General features: G+C 37.1%; 3 protein-coding genes across 4 annotated transcripts; all 3 read left to right on the top strand.

Annotated features, from left to right (window-relative positions):
• The first annotated feature begins 5559 nt into the window (after positions 1-5559).
• Positions 5560-8392, top strand: LOC120292267 (toll/interleukin-1 receptor-like protein). Of its 2 annotated transcripts, XM_039310544.1 has the most exons (3): positions 5560-5671; positions 5741-6115; positions 7273-8392. In XM_039310544.1, exons 1-3 carry the CDS (start codon positions 5574-5576, stop codon positions 7529-7531), a joined length of 732 nt encoding a protein of 243 aa, XP_039166478.1. In that variant the 5' UTR covers positions 5560-5573; the 3' UTR covers positions 7532-8392. The 2 variants fall into 2 exon arrangements, with proteins under 2 accessions (XP_039166478.1, XP_039166477.1); XM_039310543.1 differs by having other exon boundaries at positions 5560-6115.
• Positions 7643-12244, top strand: LOC120291925 (disease resistance protein RUN1-like). Its single transcript, XM_039309735.1, has 4 exons — positions 7643-8032; positions 8682-8957; positions 10125-11735; positions 11990-12244. The coding sequence occupies exons 1-4, from the start codon at positions 7643-7645 to the stop codon at positions 12242-12244; spliced, it is 2532 nt and encodes an 843-aa protein (XP_039165669.1).
• Positions 12245-12448: 204 nt separating this feature from the next.
• Positions 12449-16383, top strand: LOC120291926 (TMV resistance protein N-like). The gene is made up of 2 exons (XM_039309736.1): positions 12449-12728; positions 15441-16383. Exons 1-2 carry the CDS (start codon positions 12520-12522, stop codon positions 16381-16383), a joined length of 1152 nt encoding a protein of 383 aa, XP_039165670.1. The 5' UTR covers positions 12449-12519.
• Positions 16384-16695: the final 312 nt, after the last annotated feature.

Consider the following 16695-nt stretch of genomic DNA (forward strand, 5'->3'; position numbering starts at 1 on the left):
AATGGTTATCATTAACACTCTTCAAAATGGGCATGTTTTCACTATAAAAACCCACCTAACTACGATTCAAATCAGGAATAACTCAACAAAAAAAAAATGATAAATCAATATGTCATATCATACCTCTTAGTATCTTCTTAATCCTGTTACCAAAATACTATCTACTATCTGAAAGAAATAAATTAACTTAAATTTTGGAAAGTACTCAACAAATGTACTCTTTGACGTTTGGCTTTGAAATACTCTGACGCGACTTTGACGCCATCAAATTCAATCGCATTAGTTACTTGAAAAACTCAATGATAGTATATAATAAGGTAGCTCTTTCTTTCCTCATGAACTGTTAAAACTAAAATCGCCAGTAACACCTTCAACTCCGCGGTAAATTAGCTGTCATATTTGTTCTTTCAACTCTTTTGTTTTCCCCTTTATTAAAATATTATAGGGCATATTAGTAGCACTTCAAGAATGGATTTTATCGAAGAAGAAGCAACACTTTGGGAAGCACAAAACAATGTCCGATATTATCATTATTCATTACGTCTAGAATCTTCTTGCTAAATACACCATTGAAAAAACAGTTTATCGAGTTTATCGTACATATACATTAAATTAATCTATGTTTTCAAGATTTGGGAGGCCTTATTAAATGTATGTTACAAAGATTCGGAGACCCCTATATTGATCGAGGCAAAATATTATATAGGTTATACTTCAACTCATTTGTAAGATCCAAAATAAATTTCGATAAACTATTGAAATAGTTGGTACTTTGAAAAAACGAAATAAATATTGGTAAATAAATTCAAGTAAGAGTTATTAATTTTTCATATGAGCTGGTAATCTTAACGTGCAGATAACATCTGCAAATAAATGTCGGTAAAATAGTAAAATAAATGGTGATTTTGAAACAATTAAATAGATGTTGATAATTCAATCAAATAAAAGTTAGTAAATTTCAAACTATATGATGACTTAATCTGTGAAAAGTTGGTAAATCACTCAAATTAATATGTAATTTGCTATAAGAGTTAGTAAATTTAATTCGATAAAACCATTGGTAACATATTACAAACTAAATAAACCGCTGGTCAACATTTAATTACCAATAGATAATTTACCCAAGGCGTTTAAGGAATTACTAATATGATGGGACACATAATCAAGAGAAAATTACTTTAAGATTTGAGCTTTTTTAGTAAATTGTTTGTGAAATAAAAAATATTAAAGGCTATTCTTCTGTTGCAAAGAAAGAGGTCGGAAGAAGAAAAACCTGAACCAAGCGAATTGCATGTACTTTCAAACTTGAGACCAATCTAGCCAATGTCCCCTTTAACCCCGTTAAAACATGCAATATTCTGTTAAATTTCTCTCGAAATTTCAATTTTGCTCCTTTCCGTTTTATTGTTTTATTTGTTTGCTGGATTTTTCCTTTTTTAATCTTCAACTATCTGTTTTTTACTTCTACTAGTGTTGGACCACGTGCGTCGTACATGAGCTGGTAATATTGGGCTATAAATTTTCCCCCAGGACCTTGCCCTTGCCCTCCTATTATTGACTTCTCTCGGTCTCCATCCGCCTGCAATCACACTAATTGGACAAGTATTAAAACTTGATTGCAATGATGGTTCATGAGCTAAGAAATTACCCTTCAAAACCAACCCAATCTCTTCCCACCTATTTATACACATTGACATATGTAGTTGATGGTGCATCGCTCAAACTACTTGCATTAAGTGTGAATATGTCTATCTACCGCATATTTAGTGGCCATCTATGGATGCTGATTTTTATATTTCGAGCTAAGCAATCAAAAAACTGCTGCATGTTATTGTTCAGTATTCTTAGAATGTTCATTTGTTGTACCCTTTGAGTGTAAAAACAACTTGAAAATAGCGATTCAATGTTGTAATTTTGGGAAATTATTAGCTAAGAAGCATAAATACATTATCAAAATGACTCTCAAACCAAGTAATGAAATCTAGCTTGGGGCCACGTGTAACTTCACTATAGTGGCAACTTGTTGGGGAGGTTCAAGAGCAACTTTCTTGTGTACTTTTTCGAGACATTGGAGACCAACTTCTAGAGTGAGTTAAAATTGAGTGAGTATGCAAATACAGAGAATGCAGTGTTAGATTTTGAGAAGCTTGGGATGAGCTTCGCACTTTTGGTAGAGAAGATGACGTGCGATTAGTCCTCAAAATGAGATATTTCCCTACAAAAGAGTCTGCAGGCATCGGCCTCCCTTTCTACTCAATGGTGTGCTTTCAAACGCCATTTTCAAAGAAAGAAACCAGTTTCAGCTTTAAATTTGTGAAACCAGATTGGTGTTTTCAAAGGAGAATGATAAGACGAAAGTGAAGGATCCTCTTTAAAGCAAAAGCAGCACCTACCAATCGGTCAAAAGGAGCGTATCCTGCCGTGTCTGCCATGTGTCTGCCACTAGCTGGGTGGTCGGTGGAGCTTTTTTGACTTTAGGGGTTGGCATAATTTACTCTAAGGTCCTGTCTTTCTCGGAAATTCGCCTTCGCTTTCCCCCGCGTATTCCTCGCCTCGAAAGCAATCAAGAGCCAAAAATCACCTCTCCTTGAGAAGCGTCAGTCGATCTTCTTTCTCAGAAATTCACCTTTGTCTCCCCCGCGTTTCTTGATGTTTTCTTCGCATTGAGAGCAATCACAGAGCCGAAAAACAACCCTCCTAAAGAAGCCTTAGTCGATCTTCTTTCTCGGAAATTCACCTTTGTCTCCCCCGCGTTTCTTGATGTTTTCTTCTTATTGAGAGCAATCACAGAGCCAAAAATCTCGACTCCTTGAGAAACGTTAGTCGATCTTCTTTCACAGTTAGCTTATTATTTTTTTTTTGGCGCGTCGTGGTTAAATTGTTGGTGAATGCATTGTAGATGATCGGCCACAAATTGGACTCCATCAAGACATCGCTTTAATCACCGTCTGAACTTCGTCATGTTGGCCTGGCTCTAAGTAGGTAATGGACTTGACTTGGAAATTTAAATAACTGCTCAGTATATATAAATGTATCAACAAACGTCGAGGCACAAGAAAGAGACTTGCATATATAAAGATGCAATTCATTGTGCTTGTGCTTGTTTGATGGTAGAGCTAGAGTGAGTGAGTAAGCAATTAAGGAGATTGCAGTGTGAGATCTGGAGAAGCTTGCGATGAGCTTTGTGTTTTTTTTTTTTTTTTTTGTTAGAGAAGATGATGTGAGATTAGCCTTAAAAGATGAGCTTCGTGTTTTTGCAGTTCGCCATTTTTATTGCTTGCAGATAATTTTAAAATATTTATTTCTTCTTTGCATTTTCCATAAATATAATTTGTCTTTGACAAACAGAAAAGAAAATTAATTATAGTGTTGTCAAGTTTTAAATAGATGACTTCTTTGGGTAACATGGCATTTCCAAATATTTAGCCCGTCCAGTCCCACAACTAGTTTTTTTCACAAGGATCAGGAGAGGCTCCCATCAAATGGTAGAGAGCGAGGCTTTCTCTTTGTCAGGCCAAATGAAAATTAATAATAATTATCACATGTTAAAAAGATTACTTCTTGAGATAACACTGTATATGCTGATATTTAGCCAACTAGTCCTTATTGATCCAGATATATTGTCCTGTCCATGTCCATTGAATGTGGTTCCGCGCACATAGCAAAGAGCGTAAGCTCAAATGCTATAATTGGAAATTAACTTCATGGCGTCGTGTGTCCAGGCTCTTAATGAGGGAAAATGGGTTTTAGACTTCTTAGAGATATAACAAAATCTAGAATTGGCAATTTGAGTTCACCTATTACAATTATGTATTGATTGTGGCAATTTATATAACATTAAATTCAATACTTTTGCATTTGCCATTAAATCGTTCTAAAACGTTTTAATTCATGTTAGAAATTATTGGTCCTACAAAAATCTAATGCGGAATAAAGAAAGCACTATAAACAAGGATAGCCATTTGCCTTACATGGTACTAAATTTCGACAAAAGAAAGCTCGTCTAATAATCGTGAATGGTTTAACAAATAAGCCATCAACACAAATCAAGCATGTAGATTTTAGATTTAGTAAATGCGTTAAATGAGATTGTATGGTAATCTTTGTCATCATTGATAAAGTCAATTCCAAGATGAAGTTATCCATTTTATTCTAACACTTTCAATAATATAATGACTATGAATGTTTTCCTTACAATTAAACGTTGATTTTTTTTTTTGGACAAGTACAATTACACGTTGATTACCAAAGAAAGGGTGCGGTTTTGTTTTTTCTTTCAACTCTTTGTGGCTGAAAAGCAAAAGACTCACCTAATCCTGTCTTATTTTGGCTTAAAAAAGCAAAAATCAACTTTTTTACTCTCTCGTCAAAAAATGAAATGTTTCTTCAAATGTTAAAATATGGTGAAAAGCATATTTAGATATACTTGTCAATATTGGACTATTGTAGAAGTTTCAGGTCCCGAGATTGAAAAATTAAAGTGTGCATTGGAAAATTAAAAAAAAAATTAAAAAAATCGATCTCTAATTAGTTGACAAAAAAAAAAAAACACTAATCGATATCCAATCCCATTATTCTTTTGCTGTGAAGAGGAACCTACCTCTTCTCTGTCTTCTAGCTCGTACTTTTTTTGGCCAAGTCACGATGAAAACCATGGAAAAATCTGTAAAAATTTACCATTTATTGATCAATCCAATGTCCTTCTAACGTCGTTAAAACATGGAAAAATCTGTCAAAATTTCAATTTTCCACCTTTCTCCCTTTTTTCTTTCAATATATTGTTCTCTAGTCTTCAGCCAACTGTCGTTTAATCACACCGCGTGTTGTGCCGCGTGCGTCCCACGTGACTTGGTAATATTGGGCTTTCAATTTTCCACCGGGGGGACTCCTCCCAGTCTCTCTGCACGTCCAAAGGTCTGATCTTCGGCGACGTTGCTTCGTTTCCCAGAAACTCGCCTTCGATTTCTAGGTTACTTTCGAGAGAGAGAGAGAGAGAGAGAGGCGGGGCACGTACCCAAGAAGAGCACGCAGACACGGCAGAAGGTGGAGGAGGCGGTATTCAATTCCTTTTTCCATAACCCGCTAGAAATCGTTCGGGCGAGTGACGAACGCAGAGAGGAGGAACCGGTTTTGAGGGGAGAGAGAGGGGTGAACGCCAGATCTTTCAGCTACGGGTCCTCTCTATCCCAGAAGTTCACCTCCATCGCCCCGGCGTTCTTGATGTTTTTCCCCGCATCGAGAGCAATCGCAGAGCCAAAAATCACGCCAGTTTTTCTGGGATTCGTGGGTGAATACAGAGCAGAGGATCGGCCGCAATTTGAACTCCATCGAGGCATCACCGTCTGAACTCCGTCCACTAGGCAGACTGTAAGCACGTAATCTACTTGACTTGAAAATTTAAATAATTGCTGAGATATATACATATCTTGACAGACGTCGAGGCGCGAGAAAGAAACTCGCACGCATAAATGTTAGATGCCATTGGTTGCGCTTGTTTGATGGTATTCCTATTTCCGAGTCCCCTTAGGTTGAAGCCCATAGTTGTTGGCAGGATTCTGAGACGATCGGCCAAAATGAAGAGGACGAGGAGCTCGGAGGCAATCCTGACCAAAATGAAGAGGAAGAGGAGCTCGGAGGCAAGCCTGAGCATGGAAACTAAGCCAGAATCCGAGTACGACGTGTTTTTGAGTTTCAGGGGAAGCGACACGCGCCTGAACTTCACTGATTACCTTTACCGCAGCATGGTACGTGTGGGGATCCGCGTTTTCCTCGACAGTGAAGAACTCGAAGATGGTGAAGAAATCAGTGAAGTTTTGAAGGCAGTGAATGAGTCTCGGATCTGCATACCCATCTTCTCTCAAAACTTCGCCTCTAGTTCATGGTGTCTCCGTGAGGTAGCCCGCATGGTAGAATGCATCTTGAAATCAGATCCAAAGAAAGAGATCATCCCCATTTTCTATGATGTGAAGGCTGATGATGCGAAGCTCAAAACTGATTTGTACAAGAAAGCCATACTCAAGCACAAGGAGAAGGTTGGCTCCGACGAATTGGAGCGATGGGAAAGTGCCCTTGTCGAGATTGGAGGTAGAATTGGACGGGAACTTATGGGCAAACGGTAAATTTCCTCCACTTCTTATGGTTAATAAGCTAAATATTTACATTTCATTGGATTAAAGTTTGTCCTTTGAAATTTCTGAACATAAAGCATTGGGGCATGTATTTAAGATTTGCATTACAAATTAATGAAAGCTAGACCCAGCGTGCGGGAACCCTCACAAAAATTAGAATAAGGCTGATTTTTTCAAAGCACAACAAATCGAGTCAAAGCTGACCCAAATAAGCCATTTTTGAATTCACGCCTCGTTAAACCGATGTGACCTGACACGTGAAATCAACTTCTTACTTGATCATATTTTTTGCTTAATTGATTTTTATAATAAACCAAATCATCACAATAAGTATAGTGGAAATAATGTCTTTCTATGTTTTTTTTCCCTTCCCACGGTAATCACAAAATTTTGCACAATTAACATATTCATAGTAAATTGTCGAATCGATAGGAATATTGCGATTTTAAATTTATACCAAGATATGATTAGAGTTTGTTCCAAAAAGAGTGCACAATTAACATTACAAAAGTACACATGCGATGCATGTATGCAAAAAATGAACGTTTAAAAGATTTTGCACCCTATTATGAAATATTAGAAGTACTAATTAATGAAAAGAAATTATTGACACAATACGGAAAAATTGAACATAATATGTGAAAGAGAACAATATTTCAAGATTTGTATGGAAAGGAAGATGTTAAGCTCAAAACCAGTTTGAAGAAGTTTGGCCCTGATGAATTAAAGCGGTGGAAGAAGGCTCTTGTAGAGGTTGCACGTGTCAAAAGGGATAGGATCTTATAGGCAAAGGGGATTTTTTCCTGCACTTTTTCTCATGGTCAATAGTTGCAAACTACATCTGTCTGGAAGAAACTGTGCGTGGCATTACATTAGAAGTTAATGGAATCTTGACTGGAATTGTGCTCGAAAACCTACAAAAGGAAATGAGGTGTGGGTGAAGGGGATCTTTGTCTCAAACTCGCAAAAAACTATGTCTGACCCAACCTGTACTCAAAATATAATGACCAGTACATCTGATTATAATGCTTAATTTCCATTTGTTTGAGTTGTTGAAATAGCTGATTTATATATCCACATGTTCCCTAGAGTCCTTCAGTCTATCATGTTTTTGACTGAAACAAAATTTTCATGCTTGCTGCAGCCAAGGAGAAGAAATTGACTCCATTGTTGAACAGGTTTCCCGTAAGCTTAATACAAGACACATGAGTGTGACTGAACATTTTGTTGAAGATAGCATTCAGGTGGAAGCCATAATGAAATTGTTGGATGTTGGGTCTGACAGTGTACTTTTTGTTGGTATCCACGGCATGGGTGGTGTTGGAAAAACAACTCTCACCAAATTCATGTTCAACAAGCTATCTTCTCACTTTGAAGGTTGTTGTTTTCTTGATGACGTTTGAGCATCATCGCAACCTCATGACGGTCTTTTAAAGTTGCAGAAAAAGCTCTTATCAGGTTTTGTCAGTTCTACAATTACTGACCATATTGAGAATGTTGATGGTGGGATCAAGATGATCAAAAGAGTATTTAGAAATAAAAAAGTACTCATCATACTTGATGATGTAGATGAGAAAGAGCAACTTGAAAATCTAGCTGGAAAATCTGATTGGTTTTGTTCTGGTAGTAGAATCATTATCACAACTCGGGAAGAAAGCATCCTAAAGACTCAAGTAGACCAACTTAAAGGAATTTTGCCTTACGAAGTTCTTGGAATGAGATTTGATCTAGCACTTGATCTGTTTTATAAGTATGCATTTAGAAGTAACTCTGCTGTAAAAGAATATGGGGATCCTTCGAGAGAAATTGTTCATACAGTGGGCATGCTTCCTTTGGCCGTTGTGGTGATAGGGTCTCATCTTTTTGACTTGGGCAGTGATCTGGGGCATTTGGATAAAAGAGAAGTATGAGATGAGACGCTGAAGAAGTTAAAGGAAGGTCCTTTTGACAAAGTGCGAAAATCATTAATGATAAGTTATAAATGATTAGAGGGTAAGGAAAAAGAAATATTTTTGGATATAGCATGTTTTTTCACCAATGACGACAAAACATATCCATTCATCATGTGGAAGGATTATGATTACTATCCTGCAACTGTAATGAGGGTTCTCTCTTGCAAGTCCTTGGTAAAAATTAGAGGTGATAATAGGTTTTGGATGCATGACCAAGTTCGAGACTTTGGAAGGTACATCATTCTTGAAGAATACCCTCGCAAGTTTTGTAGGGTGTGGATACATGAGAAAGCCTTGAACCTATTGGAGAGAAAAGAGGTAAACTATGATGGTTTTTGAATTAATATACTTGTTATAATTCCTAAAAAGTAGAAACTGGAAATATGATATCTTCAGTAAGAAATGGAAACTCGAAATTTAGATTACATAGAAGAGGAAGAAACAGCTAGTTGTTGGGAAAAAGAGTAAACTATAGTTCTGGAAATTTCATGTTGCATGCCCAATCATTGGAGAAACTGTTTGGTAAAGCTTTAGGTGTCCTCTTTGTTGTAGCTCTGTAATCTATATGTTGCATGCTCAATATTGAGTCTGTGATATGCAGAAAAATGAAGATGTTGAAGCGCTAAGCCTGATGTTCGATGGCCACAACTTCACACAAAAAGAATTAGCTTGTCTACCAAAATTAAGGTTTCTTCGAGTGAAAGGGTCTGATTTTTCTGGCAACTTTGAGAATCTTCTTTCAGAGCTAAGATGGCTTTCATGGCAAACAGGGCAAACAACTTTCCGTGCAAACAACTTTCACTTTAGTAATTTGGTCATCCTCGACCTTTCAGATAGTGATATTGGAGATGATTGGGTTGGGTGGAGCCAAATGAAGGTATGATATGCCTTACTCTATAAACTTCTTTCTGGTCATTACCTGATTCGAATGATAAAAGCAAGTTATATATTTTACTTGTTTGTAGTATTACCTCTACAGTTGACCTAATGGTTGGATGCACTCCTCATTTCATCTGAGTGTAAATACATTTTGCATGAGTAAATCCTAAATCTTTTTATATCAAAGTAAAAGACAACAATGTCCCACATAAAAAATGCTTCCTGTGGTTTATAACCTTGGTTTCTTAACTCTGAAAGTTGCTTAGGCTTTGGAAATGGTGTATTTCAATAAAAGTAGTGAGTTCCAATACATGTAAGTGCCATTTTGCCTCAAGGTGAGTAATAGAAAAGTCAATTGCAATCAAGTTTGAGATTGGTAACATTTAGCTTGAACCGCGTAAATGATCACAATTTTATTTGGAATAGCTAAGTTGATTACTTGAATCAAGGTGAGCTTGAGCTTCATAGTACTTGATTCAACTTCATAGTACTTGATTCAAGCGGCTCACTAGCCTAATTTAATAGCTGATTATCTATATTATGTTTATGATTACATTAATGAACAGTAAATAAATGAAAATTCCGTTACTTTTACTTTTCTTTTTTACCTGAGTTAATGAGCGAAGGCTCAAGCTTTAACTTGAATCAATCAGCTCTTACACAGAGGGGTTGAATGCGGTGATGTTGAAGATTGTGGTCGAAGGTGGTGTCCAGGTCGTCAATGGTGGTGGGTGGAGAAAAACTAGGGGTGTTGGTTTTGGGGGCTTGTGGTTGATTTGGAAATTAAGAATTTTTTGTGTTTTCGTAGCAAGGATACTTTATTCTTTTGATTATGGAGTGTCGTTCTAAGAAGCGAACTGAGGGTTTTTGGAAATAAAGCTTGTGAAGTAAAATGTGGGGTGGTTCTTGGTTTTTACCCGGGGTATAAATTTGACTACTAATAGGGGCCTAACTCCATAAAAAAAGCTCAGGCGCGAGATTGTTCTAAAAAATTAAAAGCAAGAGTTATTTGCATCATCCCCAAAAAATACTTGGGAAATTCAAATCACCTAGTTTTTCCTAAATAATGACTTATGGATAATAAGCTTATTAGTGATATTATGACACGTTGATATTTCTCATTTATTTTGTCACTTCGACTCTTGTTTTTTTTTTTTGGCTGCAGATGGATAGATTGAAGGTTTTAGATCTGACGGGTTGCATAAGGTTAAAAAAGACACCTGACTTTTCTAATTTCATGTCTTTGGAGAAGCTAATTCTTGCTGGGTGTGTTGAGTTAACCACAATTGACCACTCCATTGGTAAGCTAAAGCACCTAACGACTTTGAATATCAAGGGTTGCAAGTTGCTTGGGGAGTTCCCCAAAGAAGTTGGTTCTCTACGATCTTTGACAAAGGTTATTATGCCCCAAACTTTTCAACGCTTCAAACTTTCAGAGACATTCGGCAATCTAGAATCTTTGTCGAGTTTGATATTAGACGAGCACCTTGGAATCAGCCGACCTCCAAGCTATATTGGAGGGTTAGTGAAAGTTACACATTTATCTTTACGTTGGTGTGTGGGGATAGAGAAGCTTCCATGCTCTCTTGGAAAAATGGAAATGTTGGTTGAGTTGGATTTATCAATGTCAGGAATAGTTGAACTGCCTAATTCCATTGGAGATATGAAGAAACTAAAAGTGATTAGAGTAAGCTATACAAAGATAAGAAAGTTTCCTCGTACAATTGGGCAGGTGGAGATGCTTGAAGAGTTACATGCCAAGAAATGTTGGGATATGACATATGAAAACCTGGAAGAAATTGGGAAGCTATCCCACTTGAAGATATTGGACTTATCCTACACTCATGTATCAAGATTCCCCACAGTGCTAGGTTCTCTCTCTTGTCTCCAAACTCTTGAATTGGGTTCAAGTGCTCTTCAAGGAGTGCCTGAGCTTCCCTCAAGTTTGACATGCCTTCACATTCAAGCACGTCAGTTCCCATATATCCCTAATATCTTAAGCCTCGTCCATTTAGATTATCTGGAATTATCTGGATTAACCGTTTCAAGAGAGGAACCTGACCCAAGCTGGATGAACAATTCACCAGAAAAACAACTGATTCATTCATTTCCATGTAACTTGTCAACCTTGAAATGTAGGGGCATCAAGCTACTACCACCTCTTTCCAACTTAGAAAATTTGTCAATTCTATGTGTCATTGAATATCCAATGCCATACTTCTCTATCTATGAAGAGCTAATAAATTTGACAGAATTGAAACTAAGTAAATGCAAGTTCATCGAGAAAATATTTCTTCTCTCAGTCTTGAAGAACCTACAGCGCTTGGATCTAAACAGATTGGACGGGCTGGTTGAGATTCAAGGTTTGTCAGAATTGAAATCCTTGTTGTACTTTCGTATCTCTGACTGTTATAAATTAGAAAGGTTACCCAACTTATCAAAGTTAGATAAGCTACAGCACATTGAGCTAGAAGCTTGTCCAAAAATAAAAGCGATTAAGGGCATTAAGGGCTTAGAAAGCTTGGTATTGGATAACTGTGGTTGCACTGTCCTGGAGAGGTTGTGGGATGTCTCAGGGTCAACTTGGCTTTCCCACGAAACACCTAAATGCCAGGTGTTCCTAAGTTTTAGTGGACCAGACACTTCTTATAGCATTGTCGAACTCCTTTACAAGAACTTGGTTCGAAACCAAATTTCGGTTTTTAGGGCTGATGACATGGTGAGCTCTGGTGATGGAACTAATGAAGGGCTTCCAAGAGCACTTAGGCCCCGTTTGGTTGGACTTTCCCGAAAGCCCCTTGGGGAAATTTTTTTGCGTTTGGCAATCATTTTCAAATGCTACTTGGCCAAATATCAGCATTTGGGATCTTTGAAAGCCCAATCTTTGGGGAGGACCAGCTTTGGGCATTGGGCATTTCAGAAATGCCGATTCACTGTTCATAATCCACTGTTCATCTTCTTCCCCCTTTCTTCTTCGTTCGTCTTCGTCTTCGTCTTCCTCGCCGGCTGAGAGTGCGGCTTCTCCGGCAGCCGCCACCGCCGCGTGGGGGTCCCGCGTCCCCGGTGACCACTGCTTGGGGTGGCGAGACCCGCGACCTAGGCGGCGTCGCCTGGCGGGCGCGAGCCAGGCGATGCCGCCTGGGTCCGCGCGGACCGCAAGCCGCTAGATCTGGCCGTCCGGTGGCAGATCGGGCGGTCTTGAGGCAGATCTCGGCCTCCGCGATCTCAGCTGCCAGATCTGGTGGTTCGGCGGCCAGATCTGGTTGGCTGGCCACCGGAATTTGATTTTCTGACTTAAATAAAAAATAAAAAATACCAAAAGTCAATTACAAAGCTGAATTTTACCAAACGGTGTTTATACTAAGTTGCCTTTCAATGCTACAATTTACCAAACGGTATAACATTCCCACAAACCCCTTTTGCTCAAAGATATTTGCATTCTCCCAATGGTATTTCCCCAAAGTTGAACCAAACGGGCCCTTACTGACTCCAATATCTACATACCCATCTTGTCTAAGAACTATGCTTCTAGTTGGTGGTGTCTCCGTGAACTAGCCCACATGATAAAATGCACGTCAACCTCACATGGGAAAAAAATGATCCTGCCCATTTTCTACGATGTGGAGGTTCATGATGTTAAGCTTGAAAGCACTTTGTACAGAGGTGCCCTAGATAAGCACAGGAGTAAATTTGGCAATGAAGTGGAGGAATGGGAAATGGCTCTAACAGAGGTTGCTGACATGAGGGGGTTCAACCTGAACAGTAACAGGTAATAGTGCTATTTTGATTAACTGGAGTTTACCTTCTATATTATGAGTTAAGAAGTCATCCAATTGAACTTTAGCACCATAGAATTTCATAGTCACTGTCTGTAATGAAAACTTTTGCACAAAACACTCGAGGACACTCAAAAAGATTCATATGCTTTGTTTGAAAGAGTTTCTTTAGTGGGTGAAGAAAAAGAAGGCAAAGAAATTTAAGGTGAAGAAAAGGCATTCTTTGCATTGGTTGGAGTCGTAGGATACGTAGGCAATGATGGTGTAGGGATATGAAAAATGAAGAATGAAAAATGAAAATCGGCATATCTATTTCTTCGTGTTTTGATTTCTATGAATTTCATTTCTTTACTACAGTCGATAAAAATTGTTTTTTGAATGATTTATATAGAAGGTTGCCTGGGTGGACATCTCATTCTTCTATGAAAATTAAAGAATTTTAATTGGCATTGAATAATTACTATATGATCCTTCACAATTTGTGATTTTCTATTATTTTTGAGACTTTATTTGGAAATGAGTTTATATGAAAATGTGGAAAAGTGTGAATTTTCCCCTGCTTTCTTCACACCTCTGCAAGGAACAGAATTGGCTGGCCCAGCAGAACTCATTTTACCATATCAGCATCTGCATTTTCTCAACCTCTTCACATTCAGCACCCGATCATTCCTTCCACGAAAATTCTTTCCACTCTGAATCTTGCTTTTCAGACAGAGTGTTATTGTTTAGGATACTACTAAAGAATAGAAAAAAAAGGGCATTTCGATAAATGGAGAAAAAATGTGATTTAAAGTGTTCTAGGAAATTGATGTAAGTTGTCAAAAGATTGGAAGGAGTTCAATGAAGTTTAGAACCCACATGAGATACATGAGGTAATCTTTTTTTTTTCAACTCTCTTGGCCATTTTAAGTTTCCAATTTATCGTTTGTTTTCATTACATAGCTATCATTCTTTATTACTGAGGAGACATTGCGCATGAGCTTCTGTAGAATTTTTTGATAATGTTAGAAATTGAAAGTTGTTTTTGAGTGCATTTTATGATATAGAGCGATAATAAAAGGTGCTTTGAAATAATTACTTCAATTGTCTCCATAACAGGGCATAAAAGGTAGTGCAAAAGGGTTGGTCCAGAATAAATGCAGTATTTCCTGAAGTGAAATGAAATTGATGACTCATAGATTTAGTAGAGATGGAATGACTATGAACGATGAAATTTAAGCATATAAACATTGCGAAAAATTAGACAACACCCTCCAAGAGTCTCCCATTGAATGATAAATGGAATATGTGCAAAAAAAAAAATGTTTAGTTTGAAATATTAGGGAAAATTTCATTCCTTGTAGAAAATCTTTGGAGCCAGGAATGGAAGACATTAACTATTGGAGTGAATTCAAACCGCCCAAAGAATGTAAATTATTGCTTATAGATTAATTTGTGCTGCGGCGAACAAGCATATCGTAAGTTAAAGGTACAACAGTTTGCAACAACTTGATGCGATGTTTGAAATGGGCCCTTCAAGAAGATCTAGTCTTTGAATTCTATTTATTTATTTGTTATATATTTTGTTTCTATATTTTTGTACCCTTGCATAAATAAAATAAATAAATAAAATTCATAAGAAGAAAAAACTTCCACCAGTAGCCTCAGGATTAATCTAATTTTATTAAGAAATAATATTAAAAAGTTAAAGATGGAAAAATTGATAGATAGGTACGAAGATTTAGGAGAAAGTATCTGATATGATTGTTACTGAAAGGCCAAATGACAAAGTAAATCTCAACCCTTTTAACAGTTTCCAATTTCATATTAACCTTTTAAACCTATTAAAAGGATAGCCAACCTTTCGAATTTGTTTCACAACTATCCCAAGCCATTTAACACCATTTATGAGAGGAATATTCAGTTTAGATTCTTTCTTGAATTCCAATTTTGCCCATAAAGGAAGGCAGATTTATCTAGTTGTACTATTCACGGGAGGATATTTAACGGAAAATAATCTAACCGATCCATAATTCAAGGGAGAACATTTATATGGCTTCATATCAGCTAATTTTTGTTTGTTAAATGTATTTTAGAATTTTTGATGTGAAGAAAAAAATAAAAAATTAGGTTCTTCTATGCAATATTCCGATAGGTCCAGCGAGACCTTACCAAATAAAATCTGTTCAATTTTTATTTTGCCAAAAATAAAACTTTTTCACTTAAAAAATAATAAAACAGTTTTACCTGTAAAGAATATTTGTTGTGCTTCTTTCTATTTTGTTCTATAGCCTGAATTTATTTTTGTTTTATCTCAGGATCCTACTCGTATATAAACACAATCCTATAAATTAACTCAATAATACAAGCACTTTGAATTTTATGTCACAACATGTTAGTTTGTCGATCCAAGCATTATGAAAAAATATTGCCTTCTTAAGTTCTGTGAATCTTTCTCCATCCATTCCATCAAGAATGTCTACTTCACAGCAATCGGCTCATGCATTATCTAAAGCATCTCCAATTTATCAAATTGAGCGGCTTTTCATGAAATTCCAACTTACTTATCAGCTTCCTATAACGGTTAATTTCCATCCATAGCGAACTGAAATGGTTTCCTTATTTGACCATATGGTCCCTAGAGACCCAGAGATCATATCCGGAAGAAATTTATACCCTTTTCTTTCATGTCATTGATGAAAAAATTATTTCCTGCTTTGCTGCAGCCACGGAGAACTAATTGAATCGGTTGTTAAAGAGGTTTCGCGTAAGCTTACGGGCAAAGGTGTGGATGTGCCTGAACATTTGGTTGAAGATCATAGTCAGATAAAAGCGATAATAGATAAGTTGGATGTTGACTCTGGTGGTGTGCATTTCGTTGGGATATATGGAATGGGCGGTATTGGTAAAACAACACTTGCGAAGGTTGTGTTCAACAAATTACTTCTTCAGTTTGACGGTGTTAGTTTCCTCCAAAATATTCGAGAATCATCCCAACATAGTCTTGATGGTCTTGTAAACTTGCAGAAAAAGTTATTATCGAATCTTATTGGTTCTAGGGATATTGTCCAAATCAAAGACATAGGTGATGGGATGGATCAAATCAGGAAAGTATGTAGGATTAAAAGGGTCCTCATTGTTCTTGATGATCTAGACAAGAAAGAGCAACTCCAAAAGCTAGCTGGAAAATCTAATTGGTTTGATTCAGGTAGCAGGATCATTATCACAACTAGGGACAAAAGTATCTTGATGACTCAAGTGGAATCATTTAGTAAAGTGGTCCTAAATCAACCTAAAGGAATTTTGGCTTATGAAGTTTATGAAATGGAATTTGGTCGGGCACTTCAGTTGTTTTGTGAGCATGCATTTAGAAGAGACTCTGCCGTAAAAGGATATGAGCATCTTGCAAAGAAAATTGTCCGGAGAGTGGGAATGCTTCCTTTGGCCGTTGTGGTGATAGGTTCAATTCTTCATTCCCGTCATAAAATTGGAGAATGGGAAGATGAGTTGATGCAGTTAAATAAAGGTCCTTTGAAAGTTGTCCGCGATGCATTAATGATAAGTTATGAAGGATTGGCGGATGAGGAAAAAGAAGTATTTCTGGATATTGCTTGCTTTCTCATCAACGGGGACCAAATGTATCCAGCCATTATGTGGGGTGATTGTTAGAGTGCAATTAGTGTCCTCCTCCAACAGTCCTTGATAAAAATTAGAGATAATAAATTTTGGATGCATGACCAATTGCGAGATCTAGGAAGGAACATCATAGTTGAAGAATATCCTCACAAATGTAGGAGGGTGTGGATTCATGAGCGTGCTGTAGCAATGCTATGGGAGAGAAAAGAGGTAAAATTGAAGACTATGTCCCATAATTTTTATTTGGAATGAGAAACCTCTTGCATTTTTGCGTTTATTTATTGTTAGCTTTGTTTAACTTCCCATTTGTCTTTAGTGAGAGCTCTCTCAAACACTTGGGTCAAA

The sequence above is a fragment of the Eucalyptus grandis genome, chromosome 3 (genome assembly GCF_016545825.1).
Source record: "Eucalyptus grandis isolate ANBG69807.140 chromosome 3, ASM1654582v1, whole genome shotgun sequence".
In the NCBI taxonomy this organism is placed as follows: Eukaryota; Viridiplantae; Streptophyta; class Magnoliopsida; order Myrtales; family Myrtaceae; genus Eucalyptus; species Eucalyptus grandis.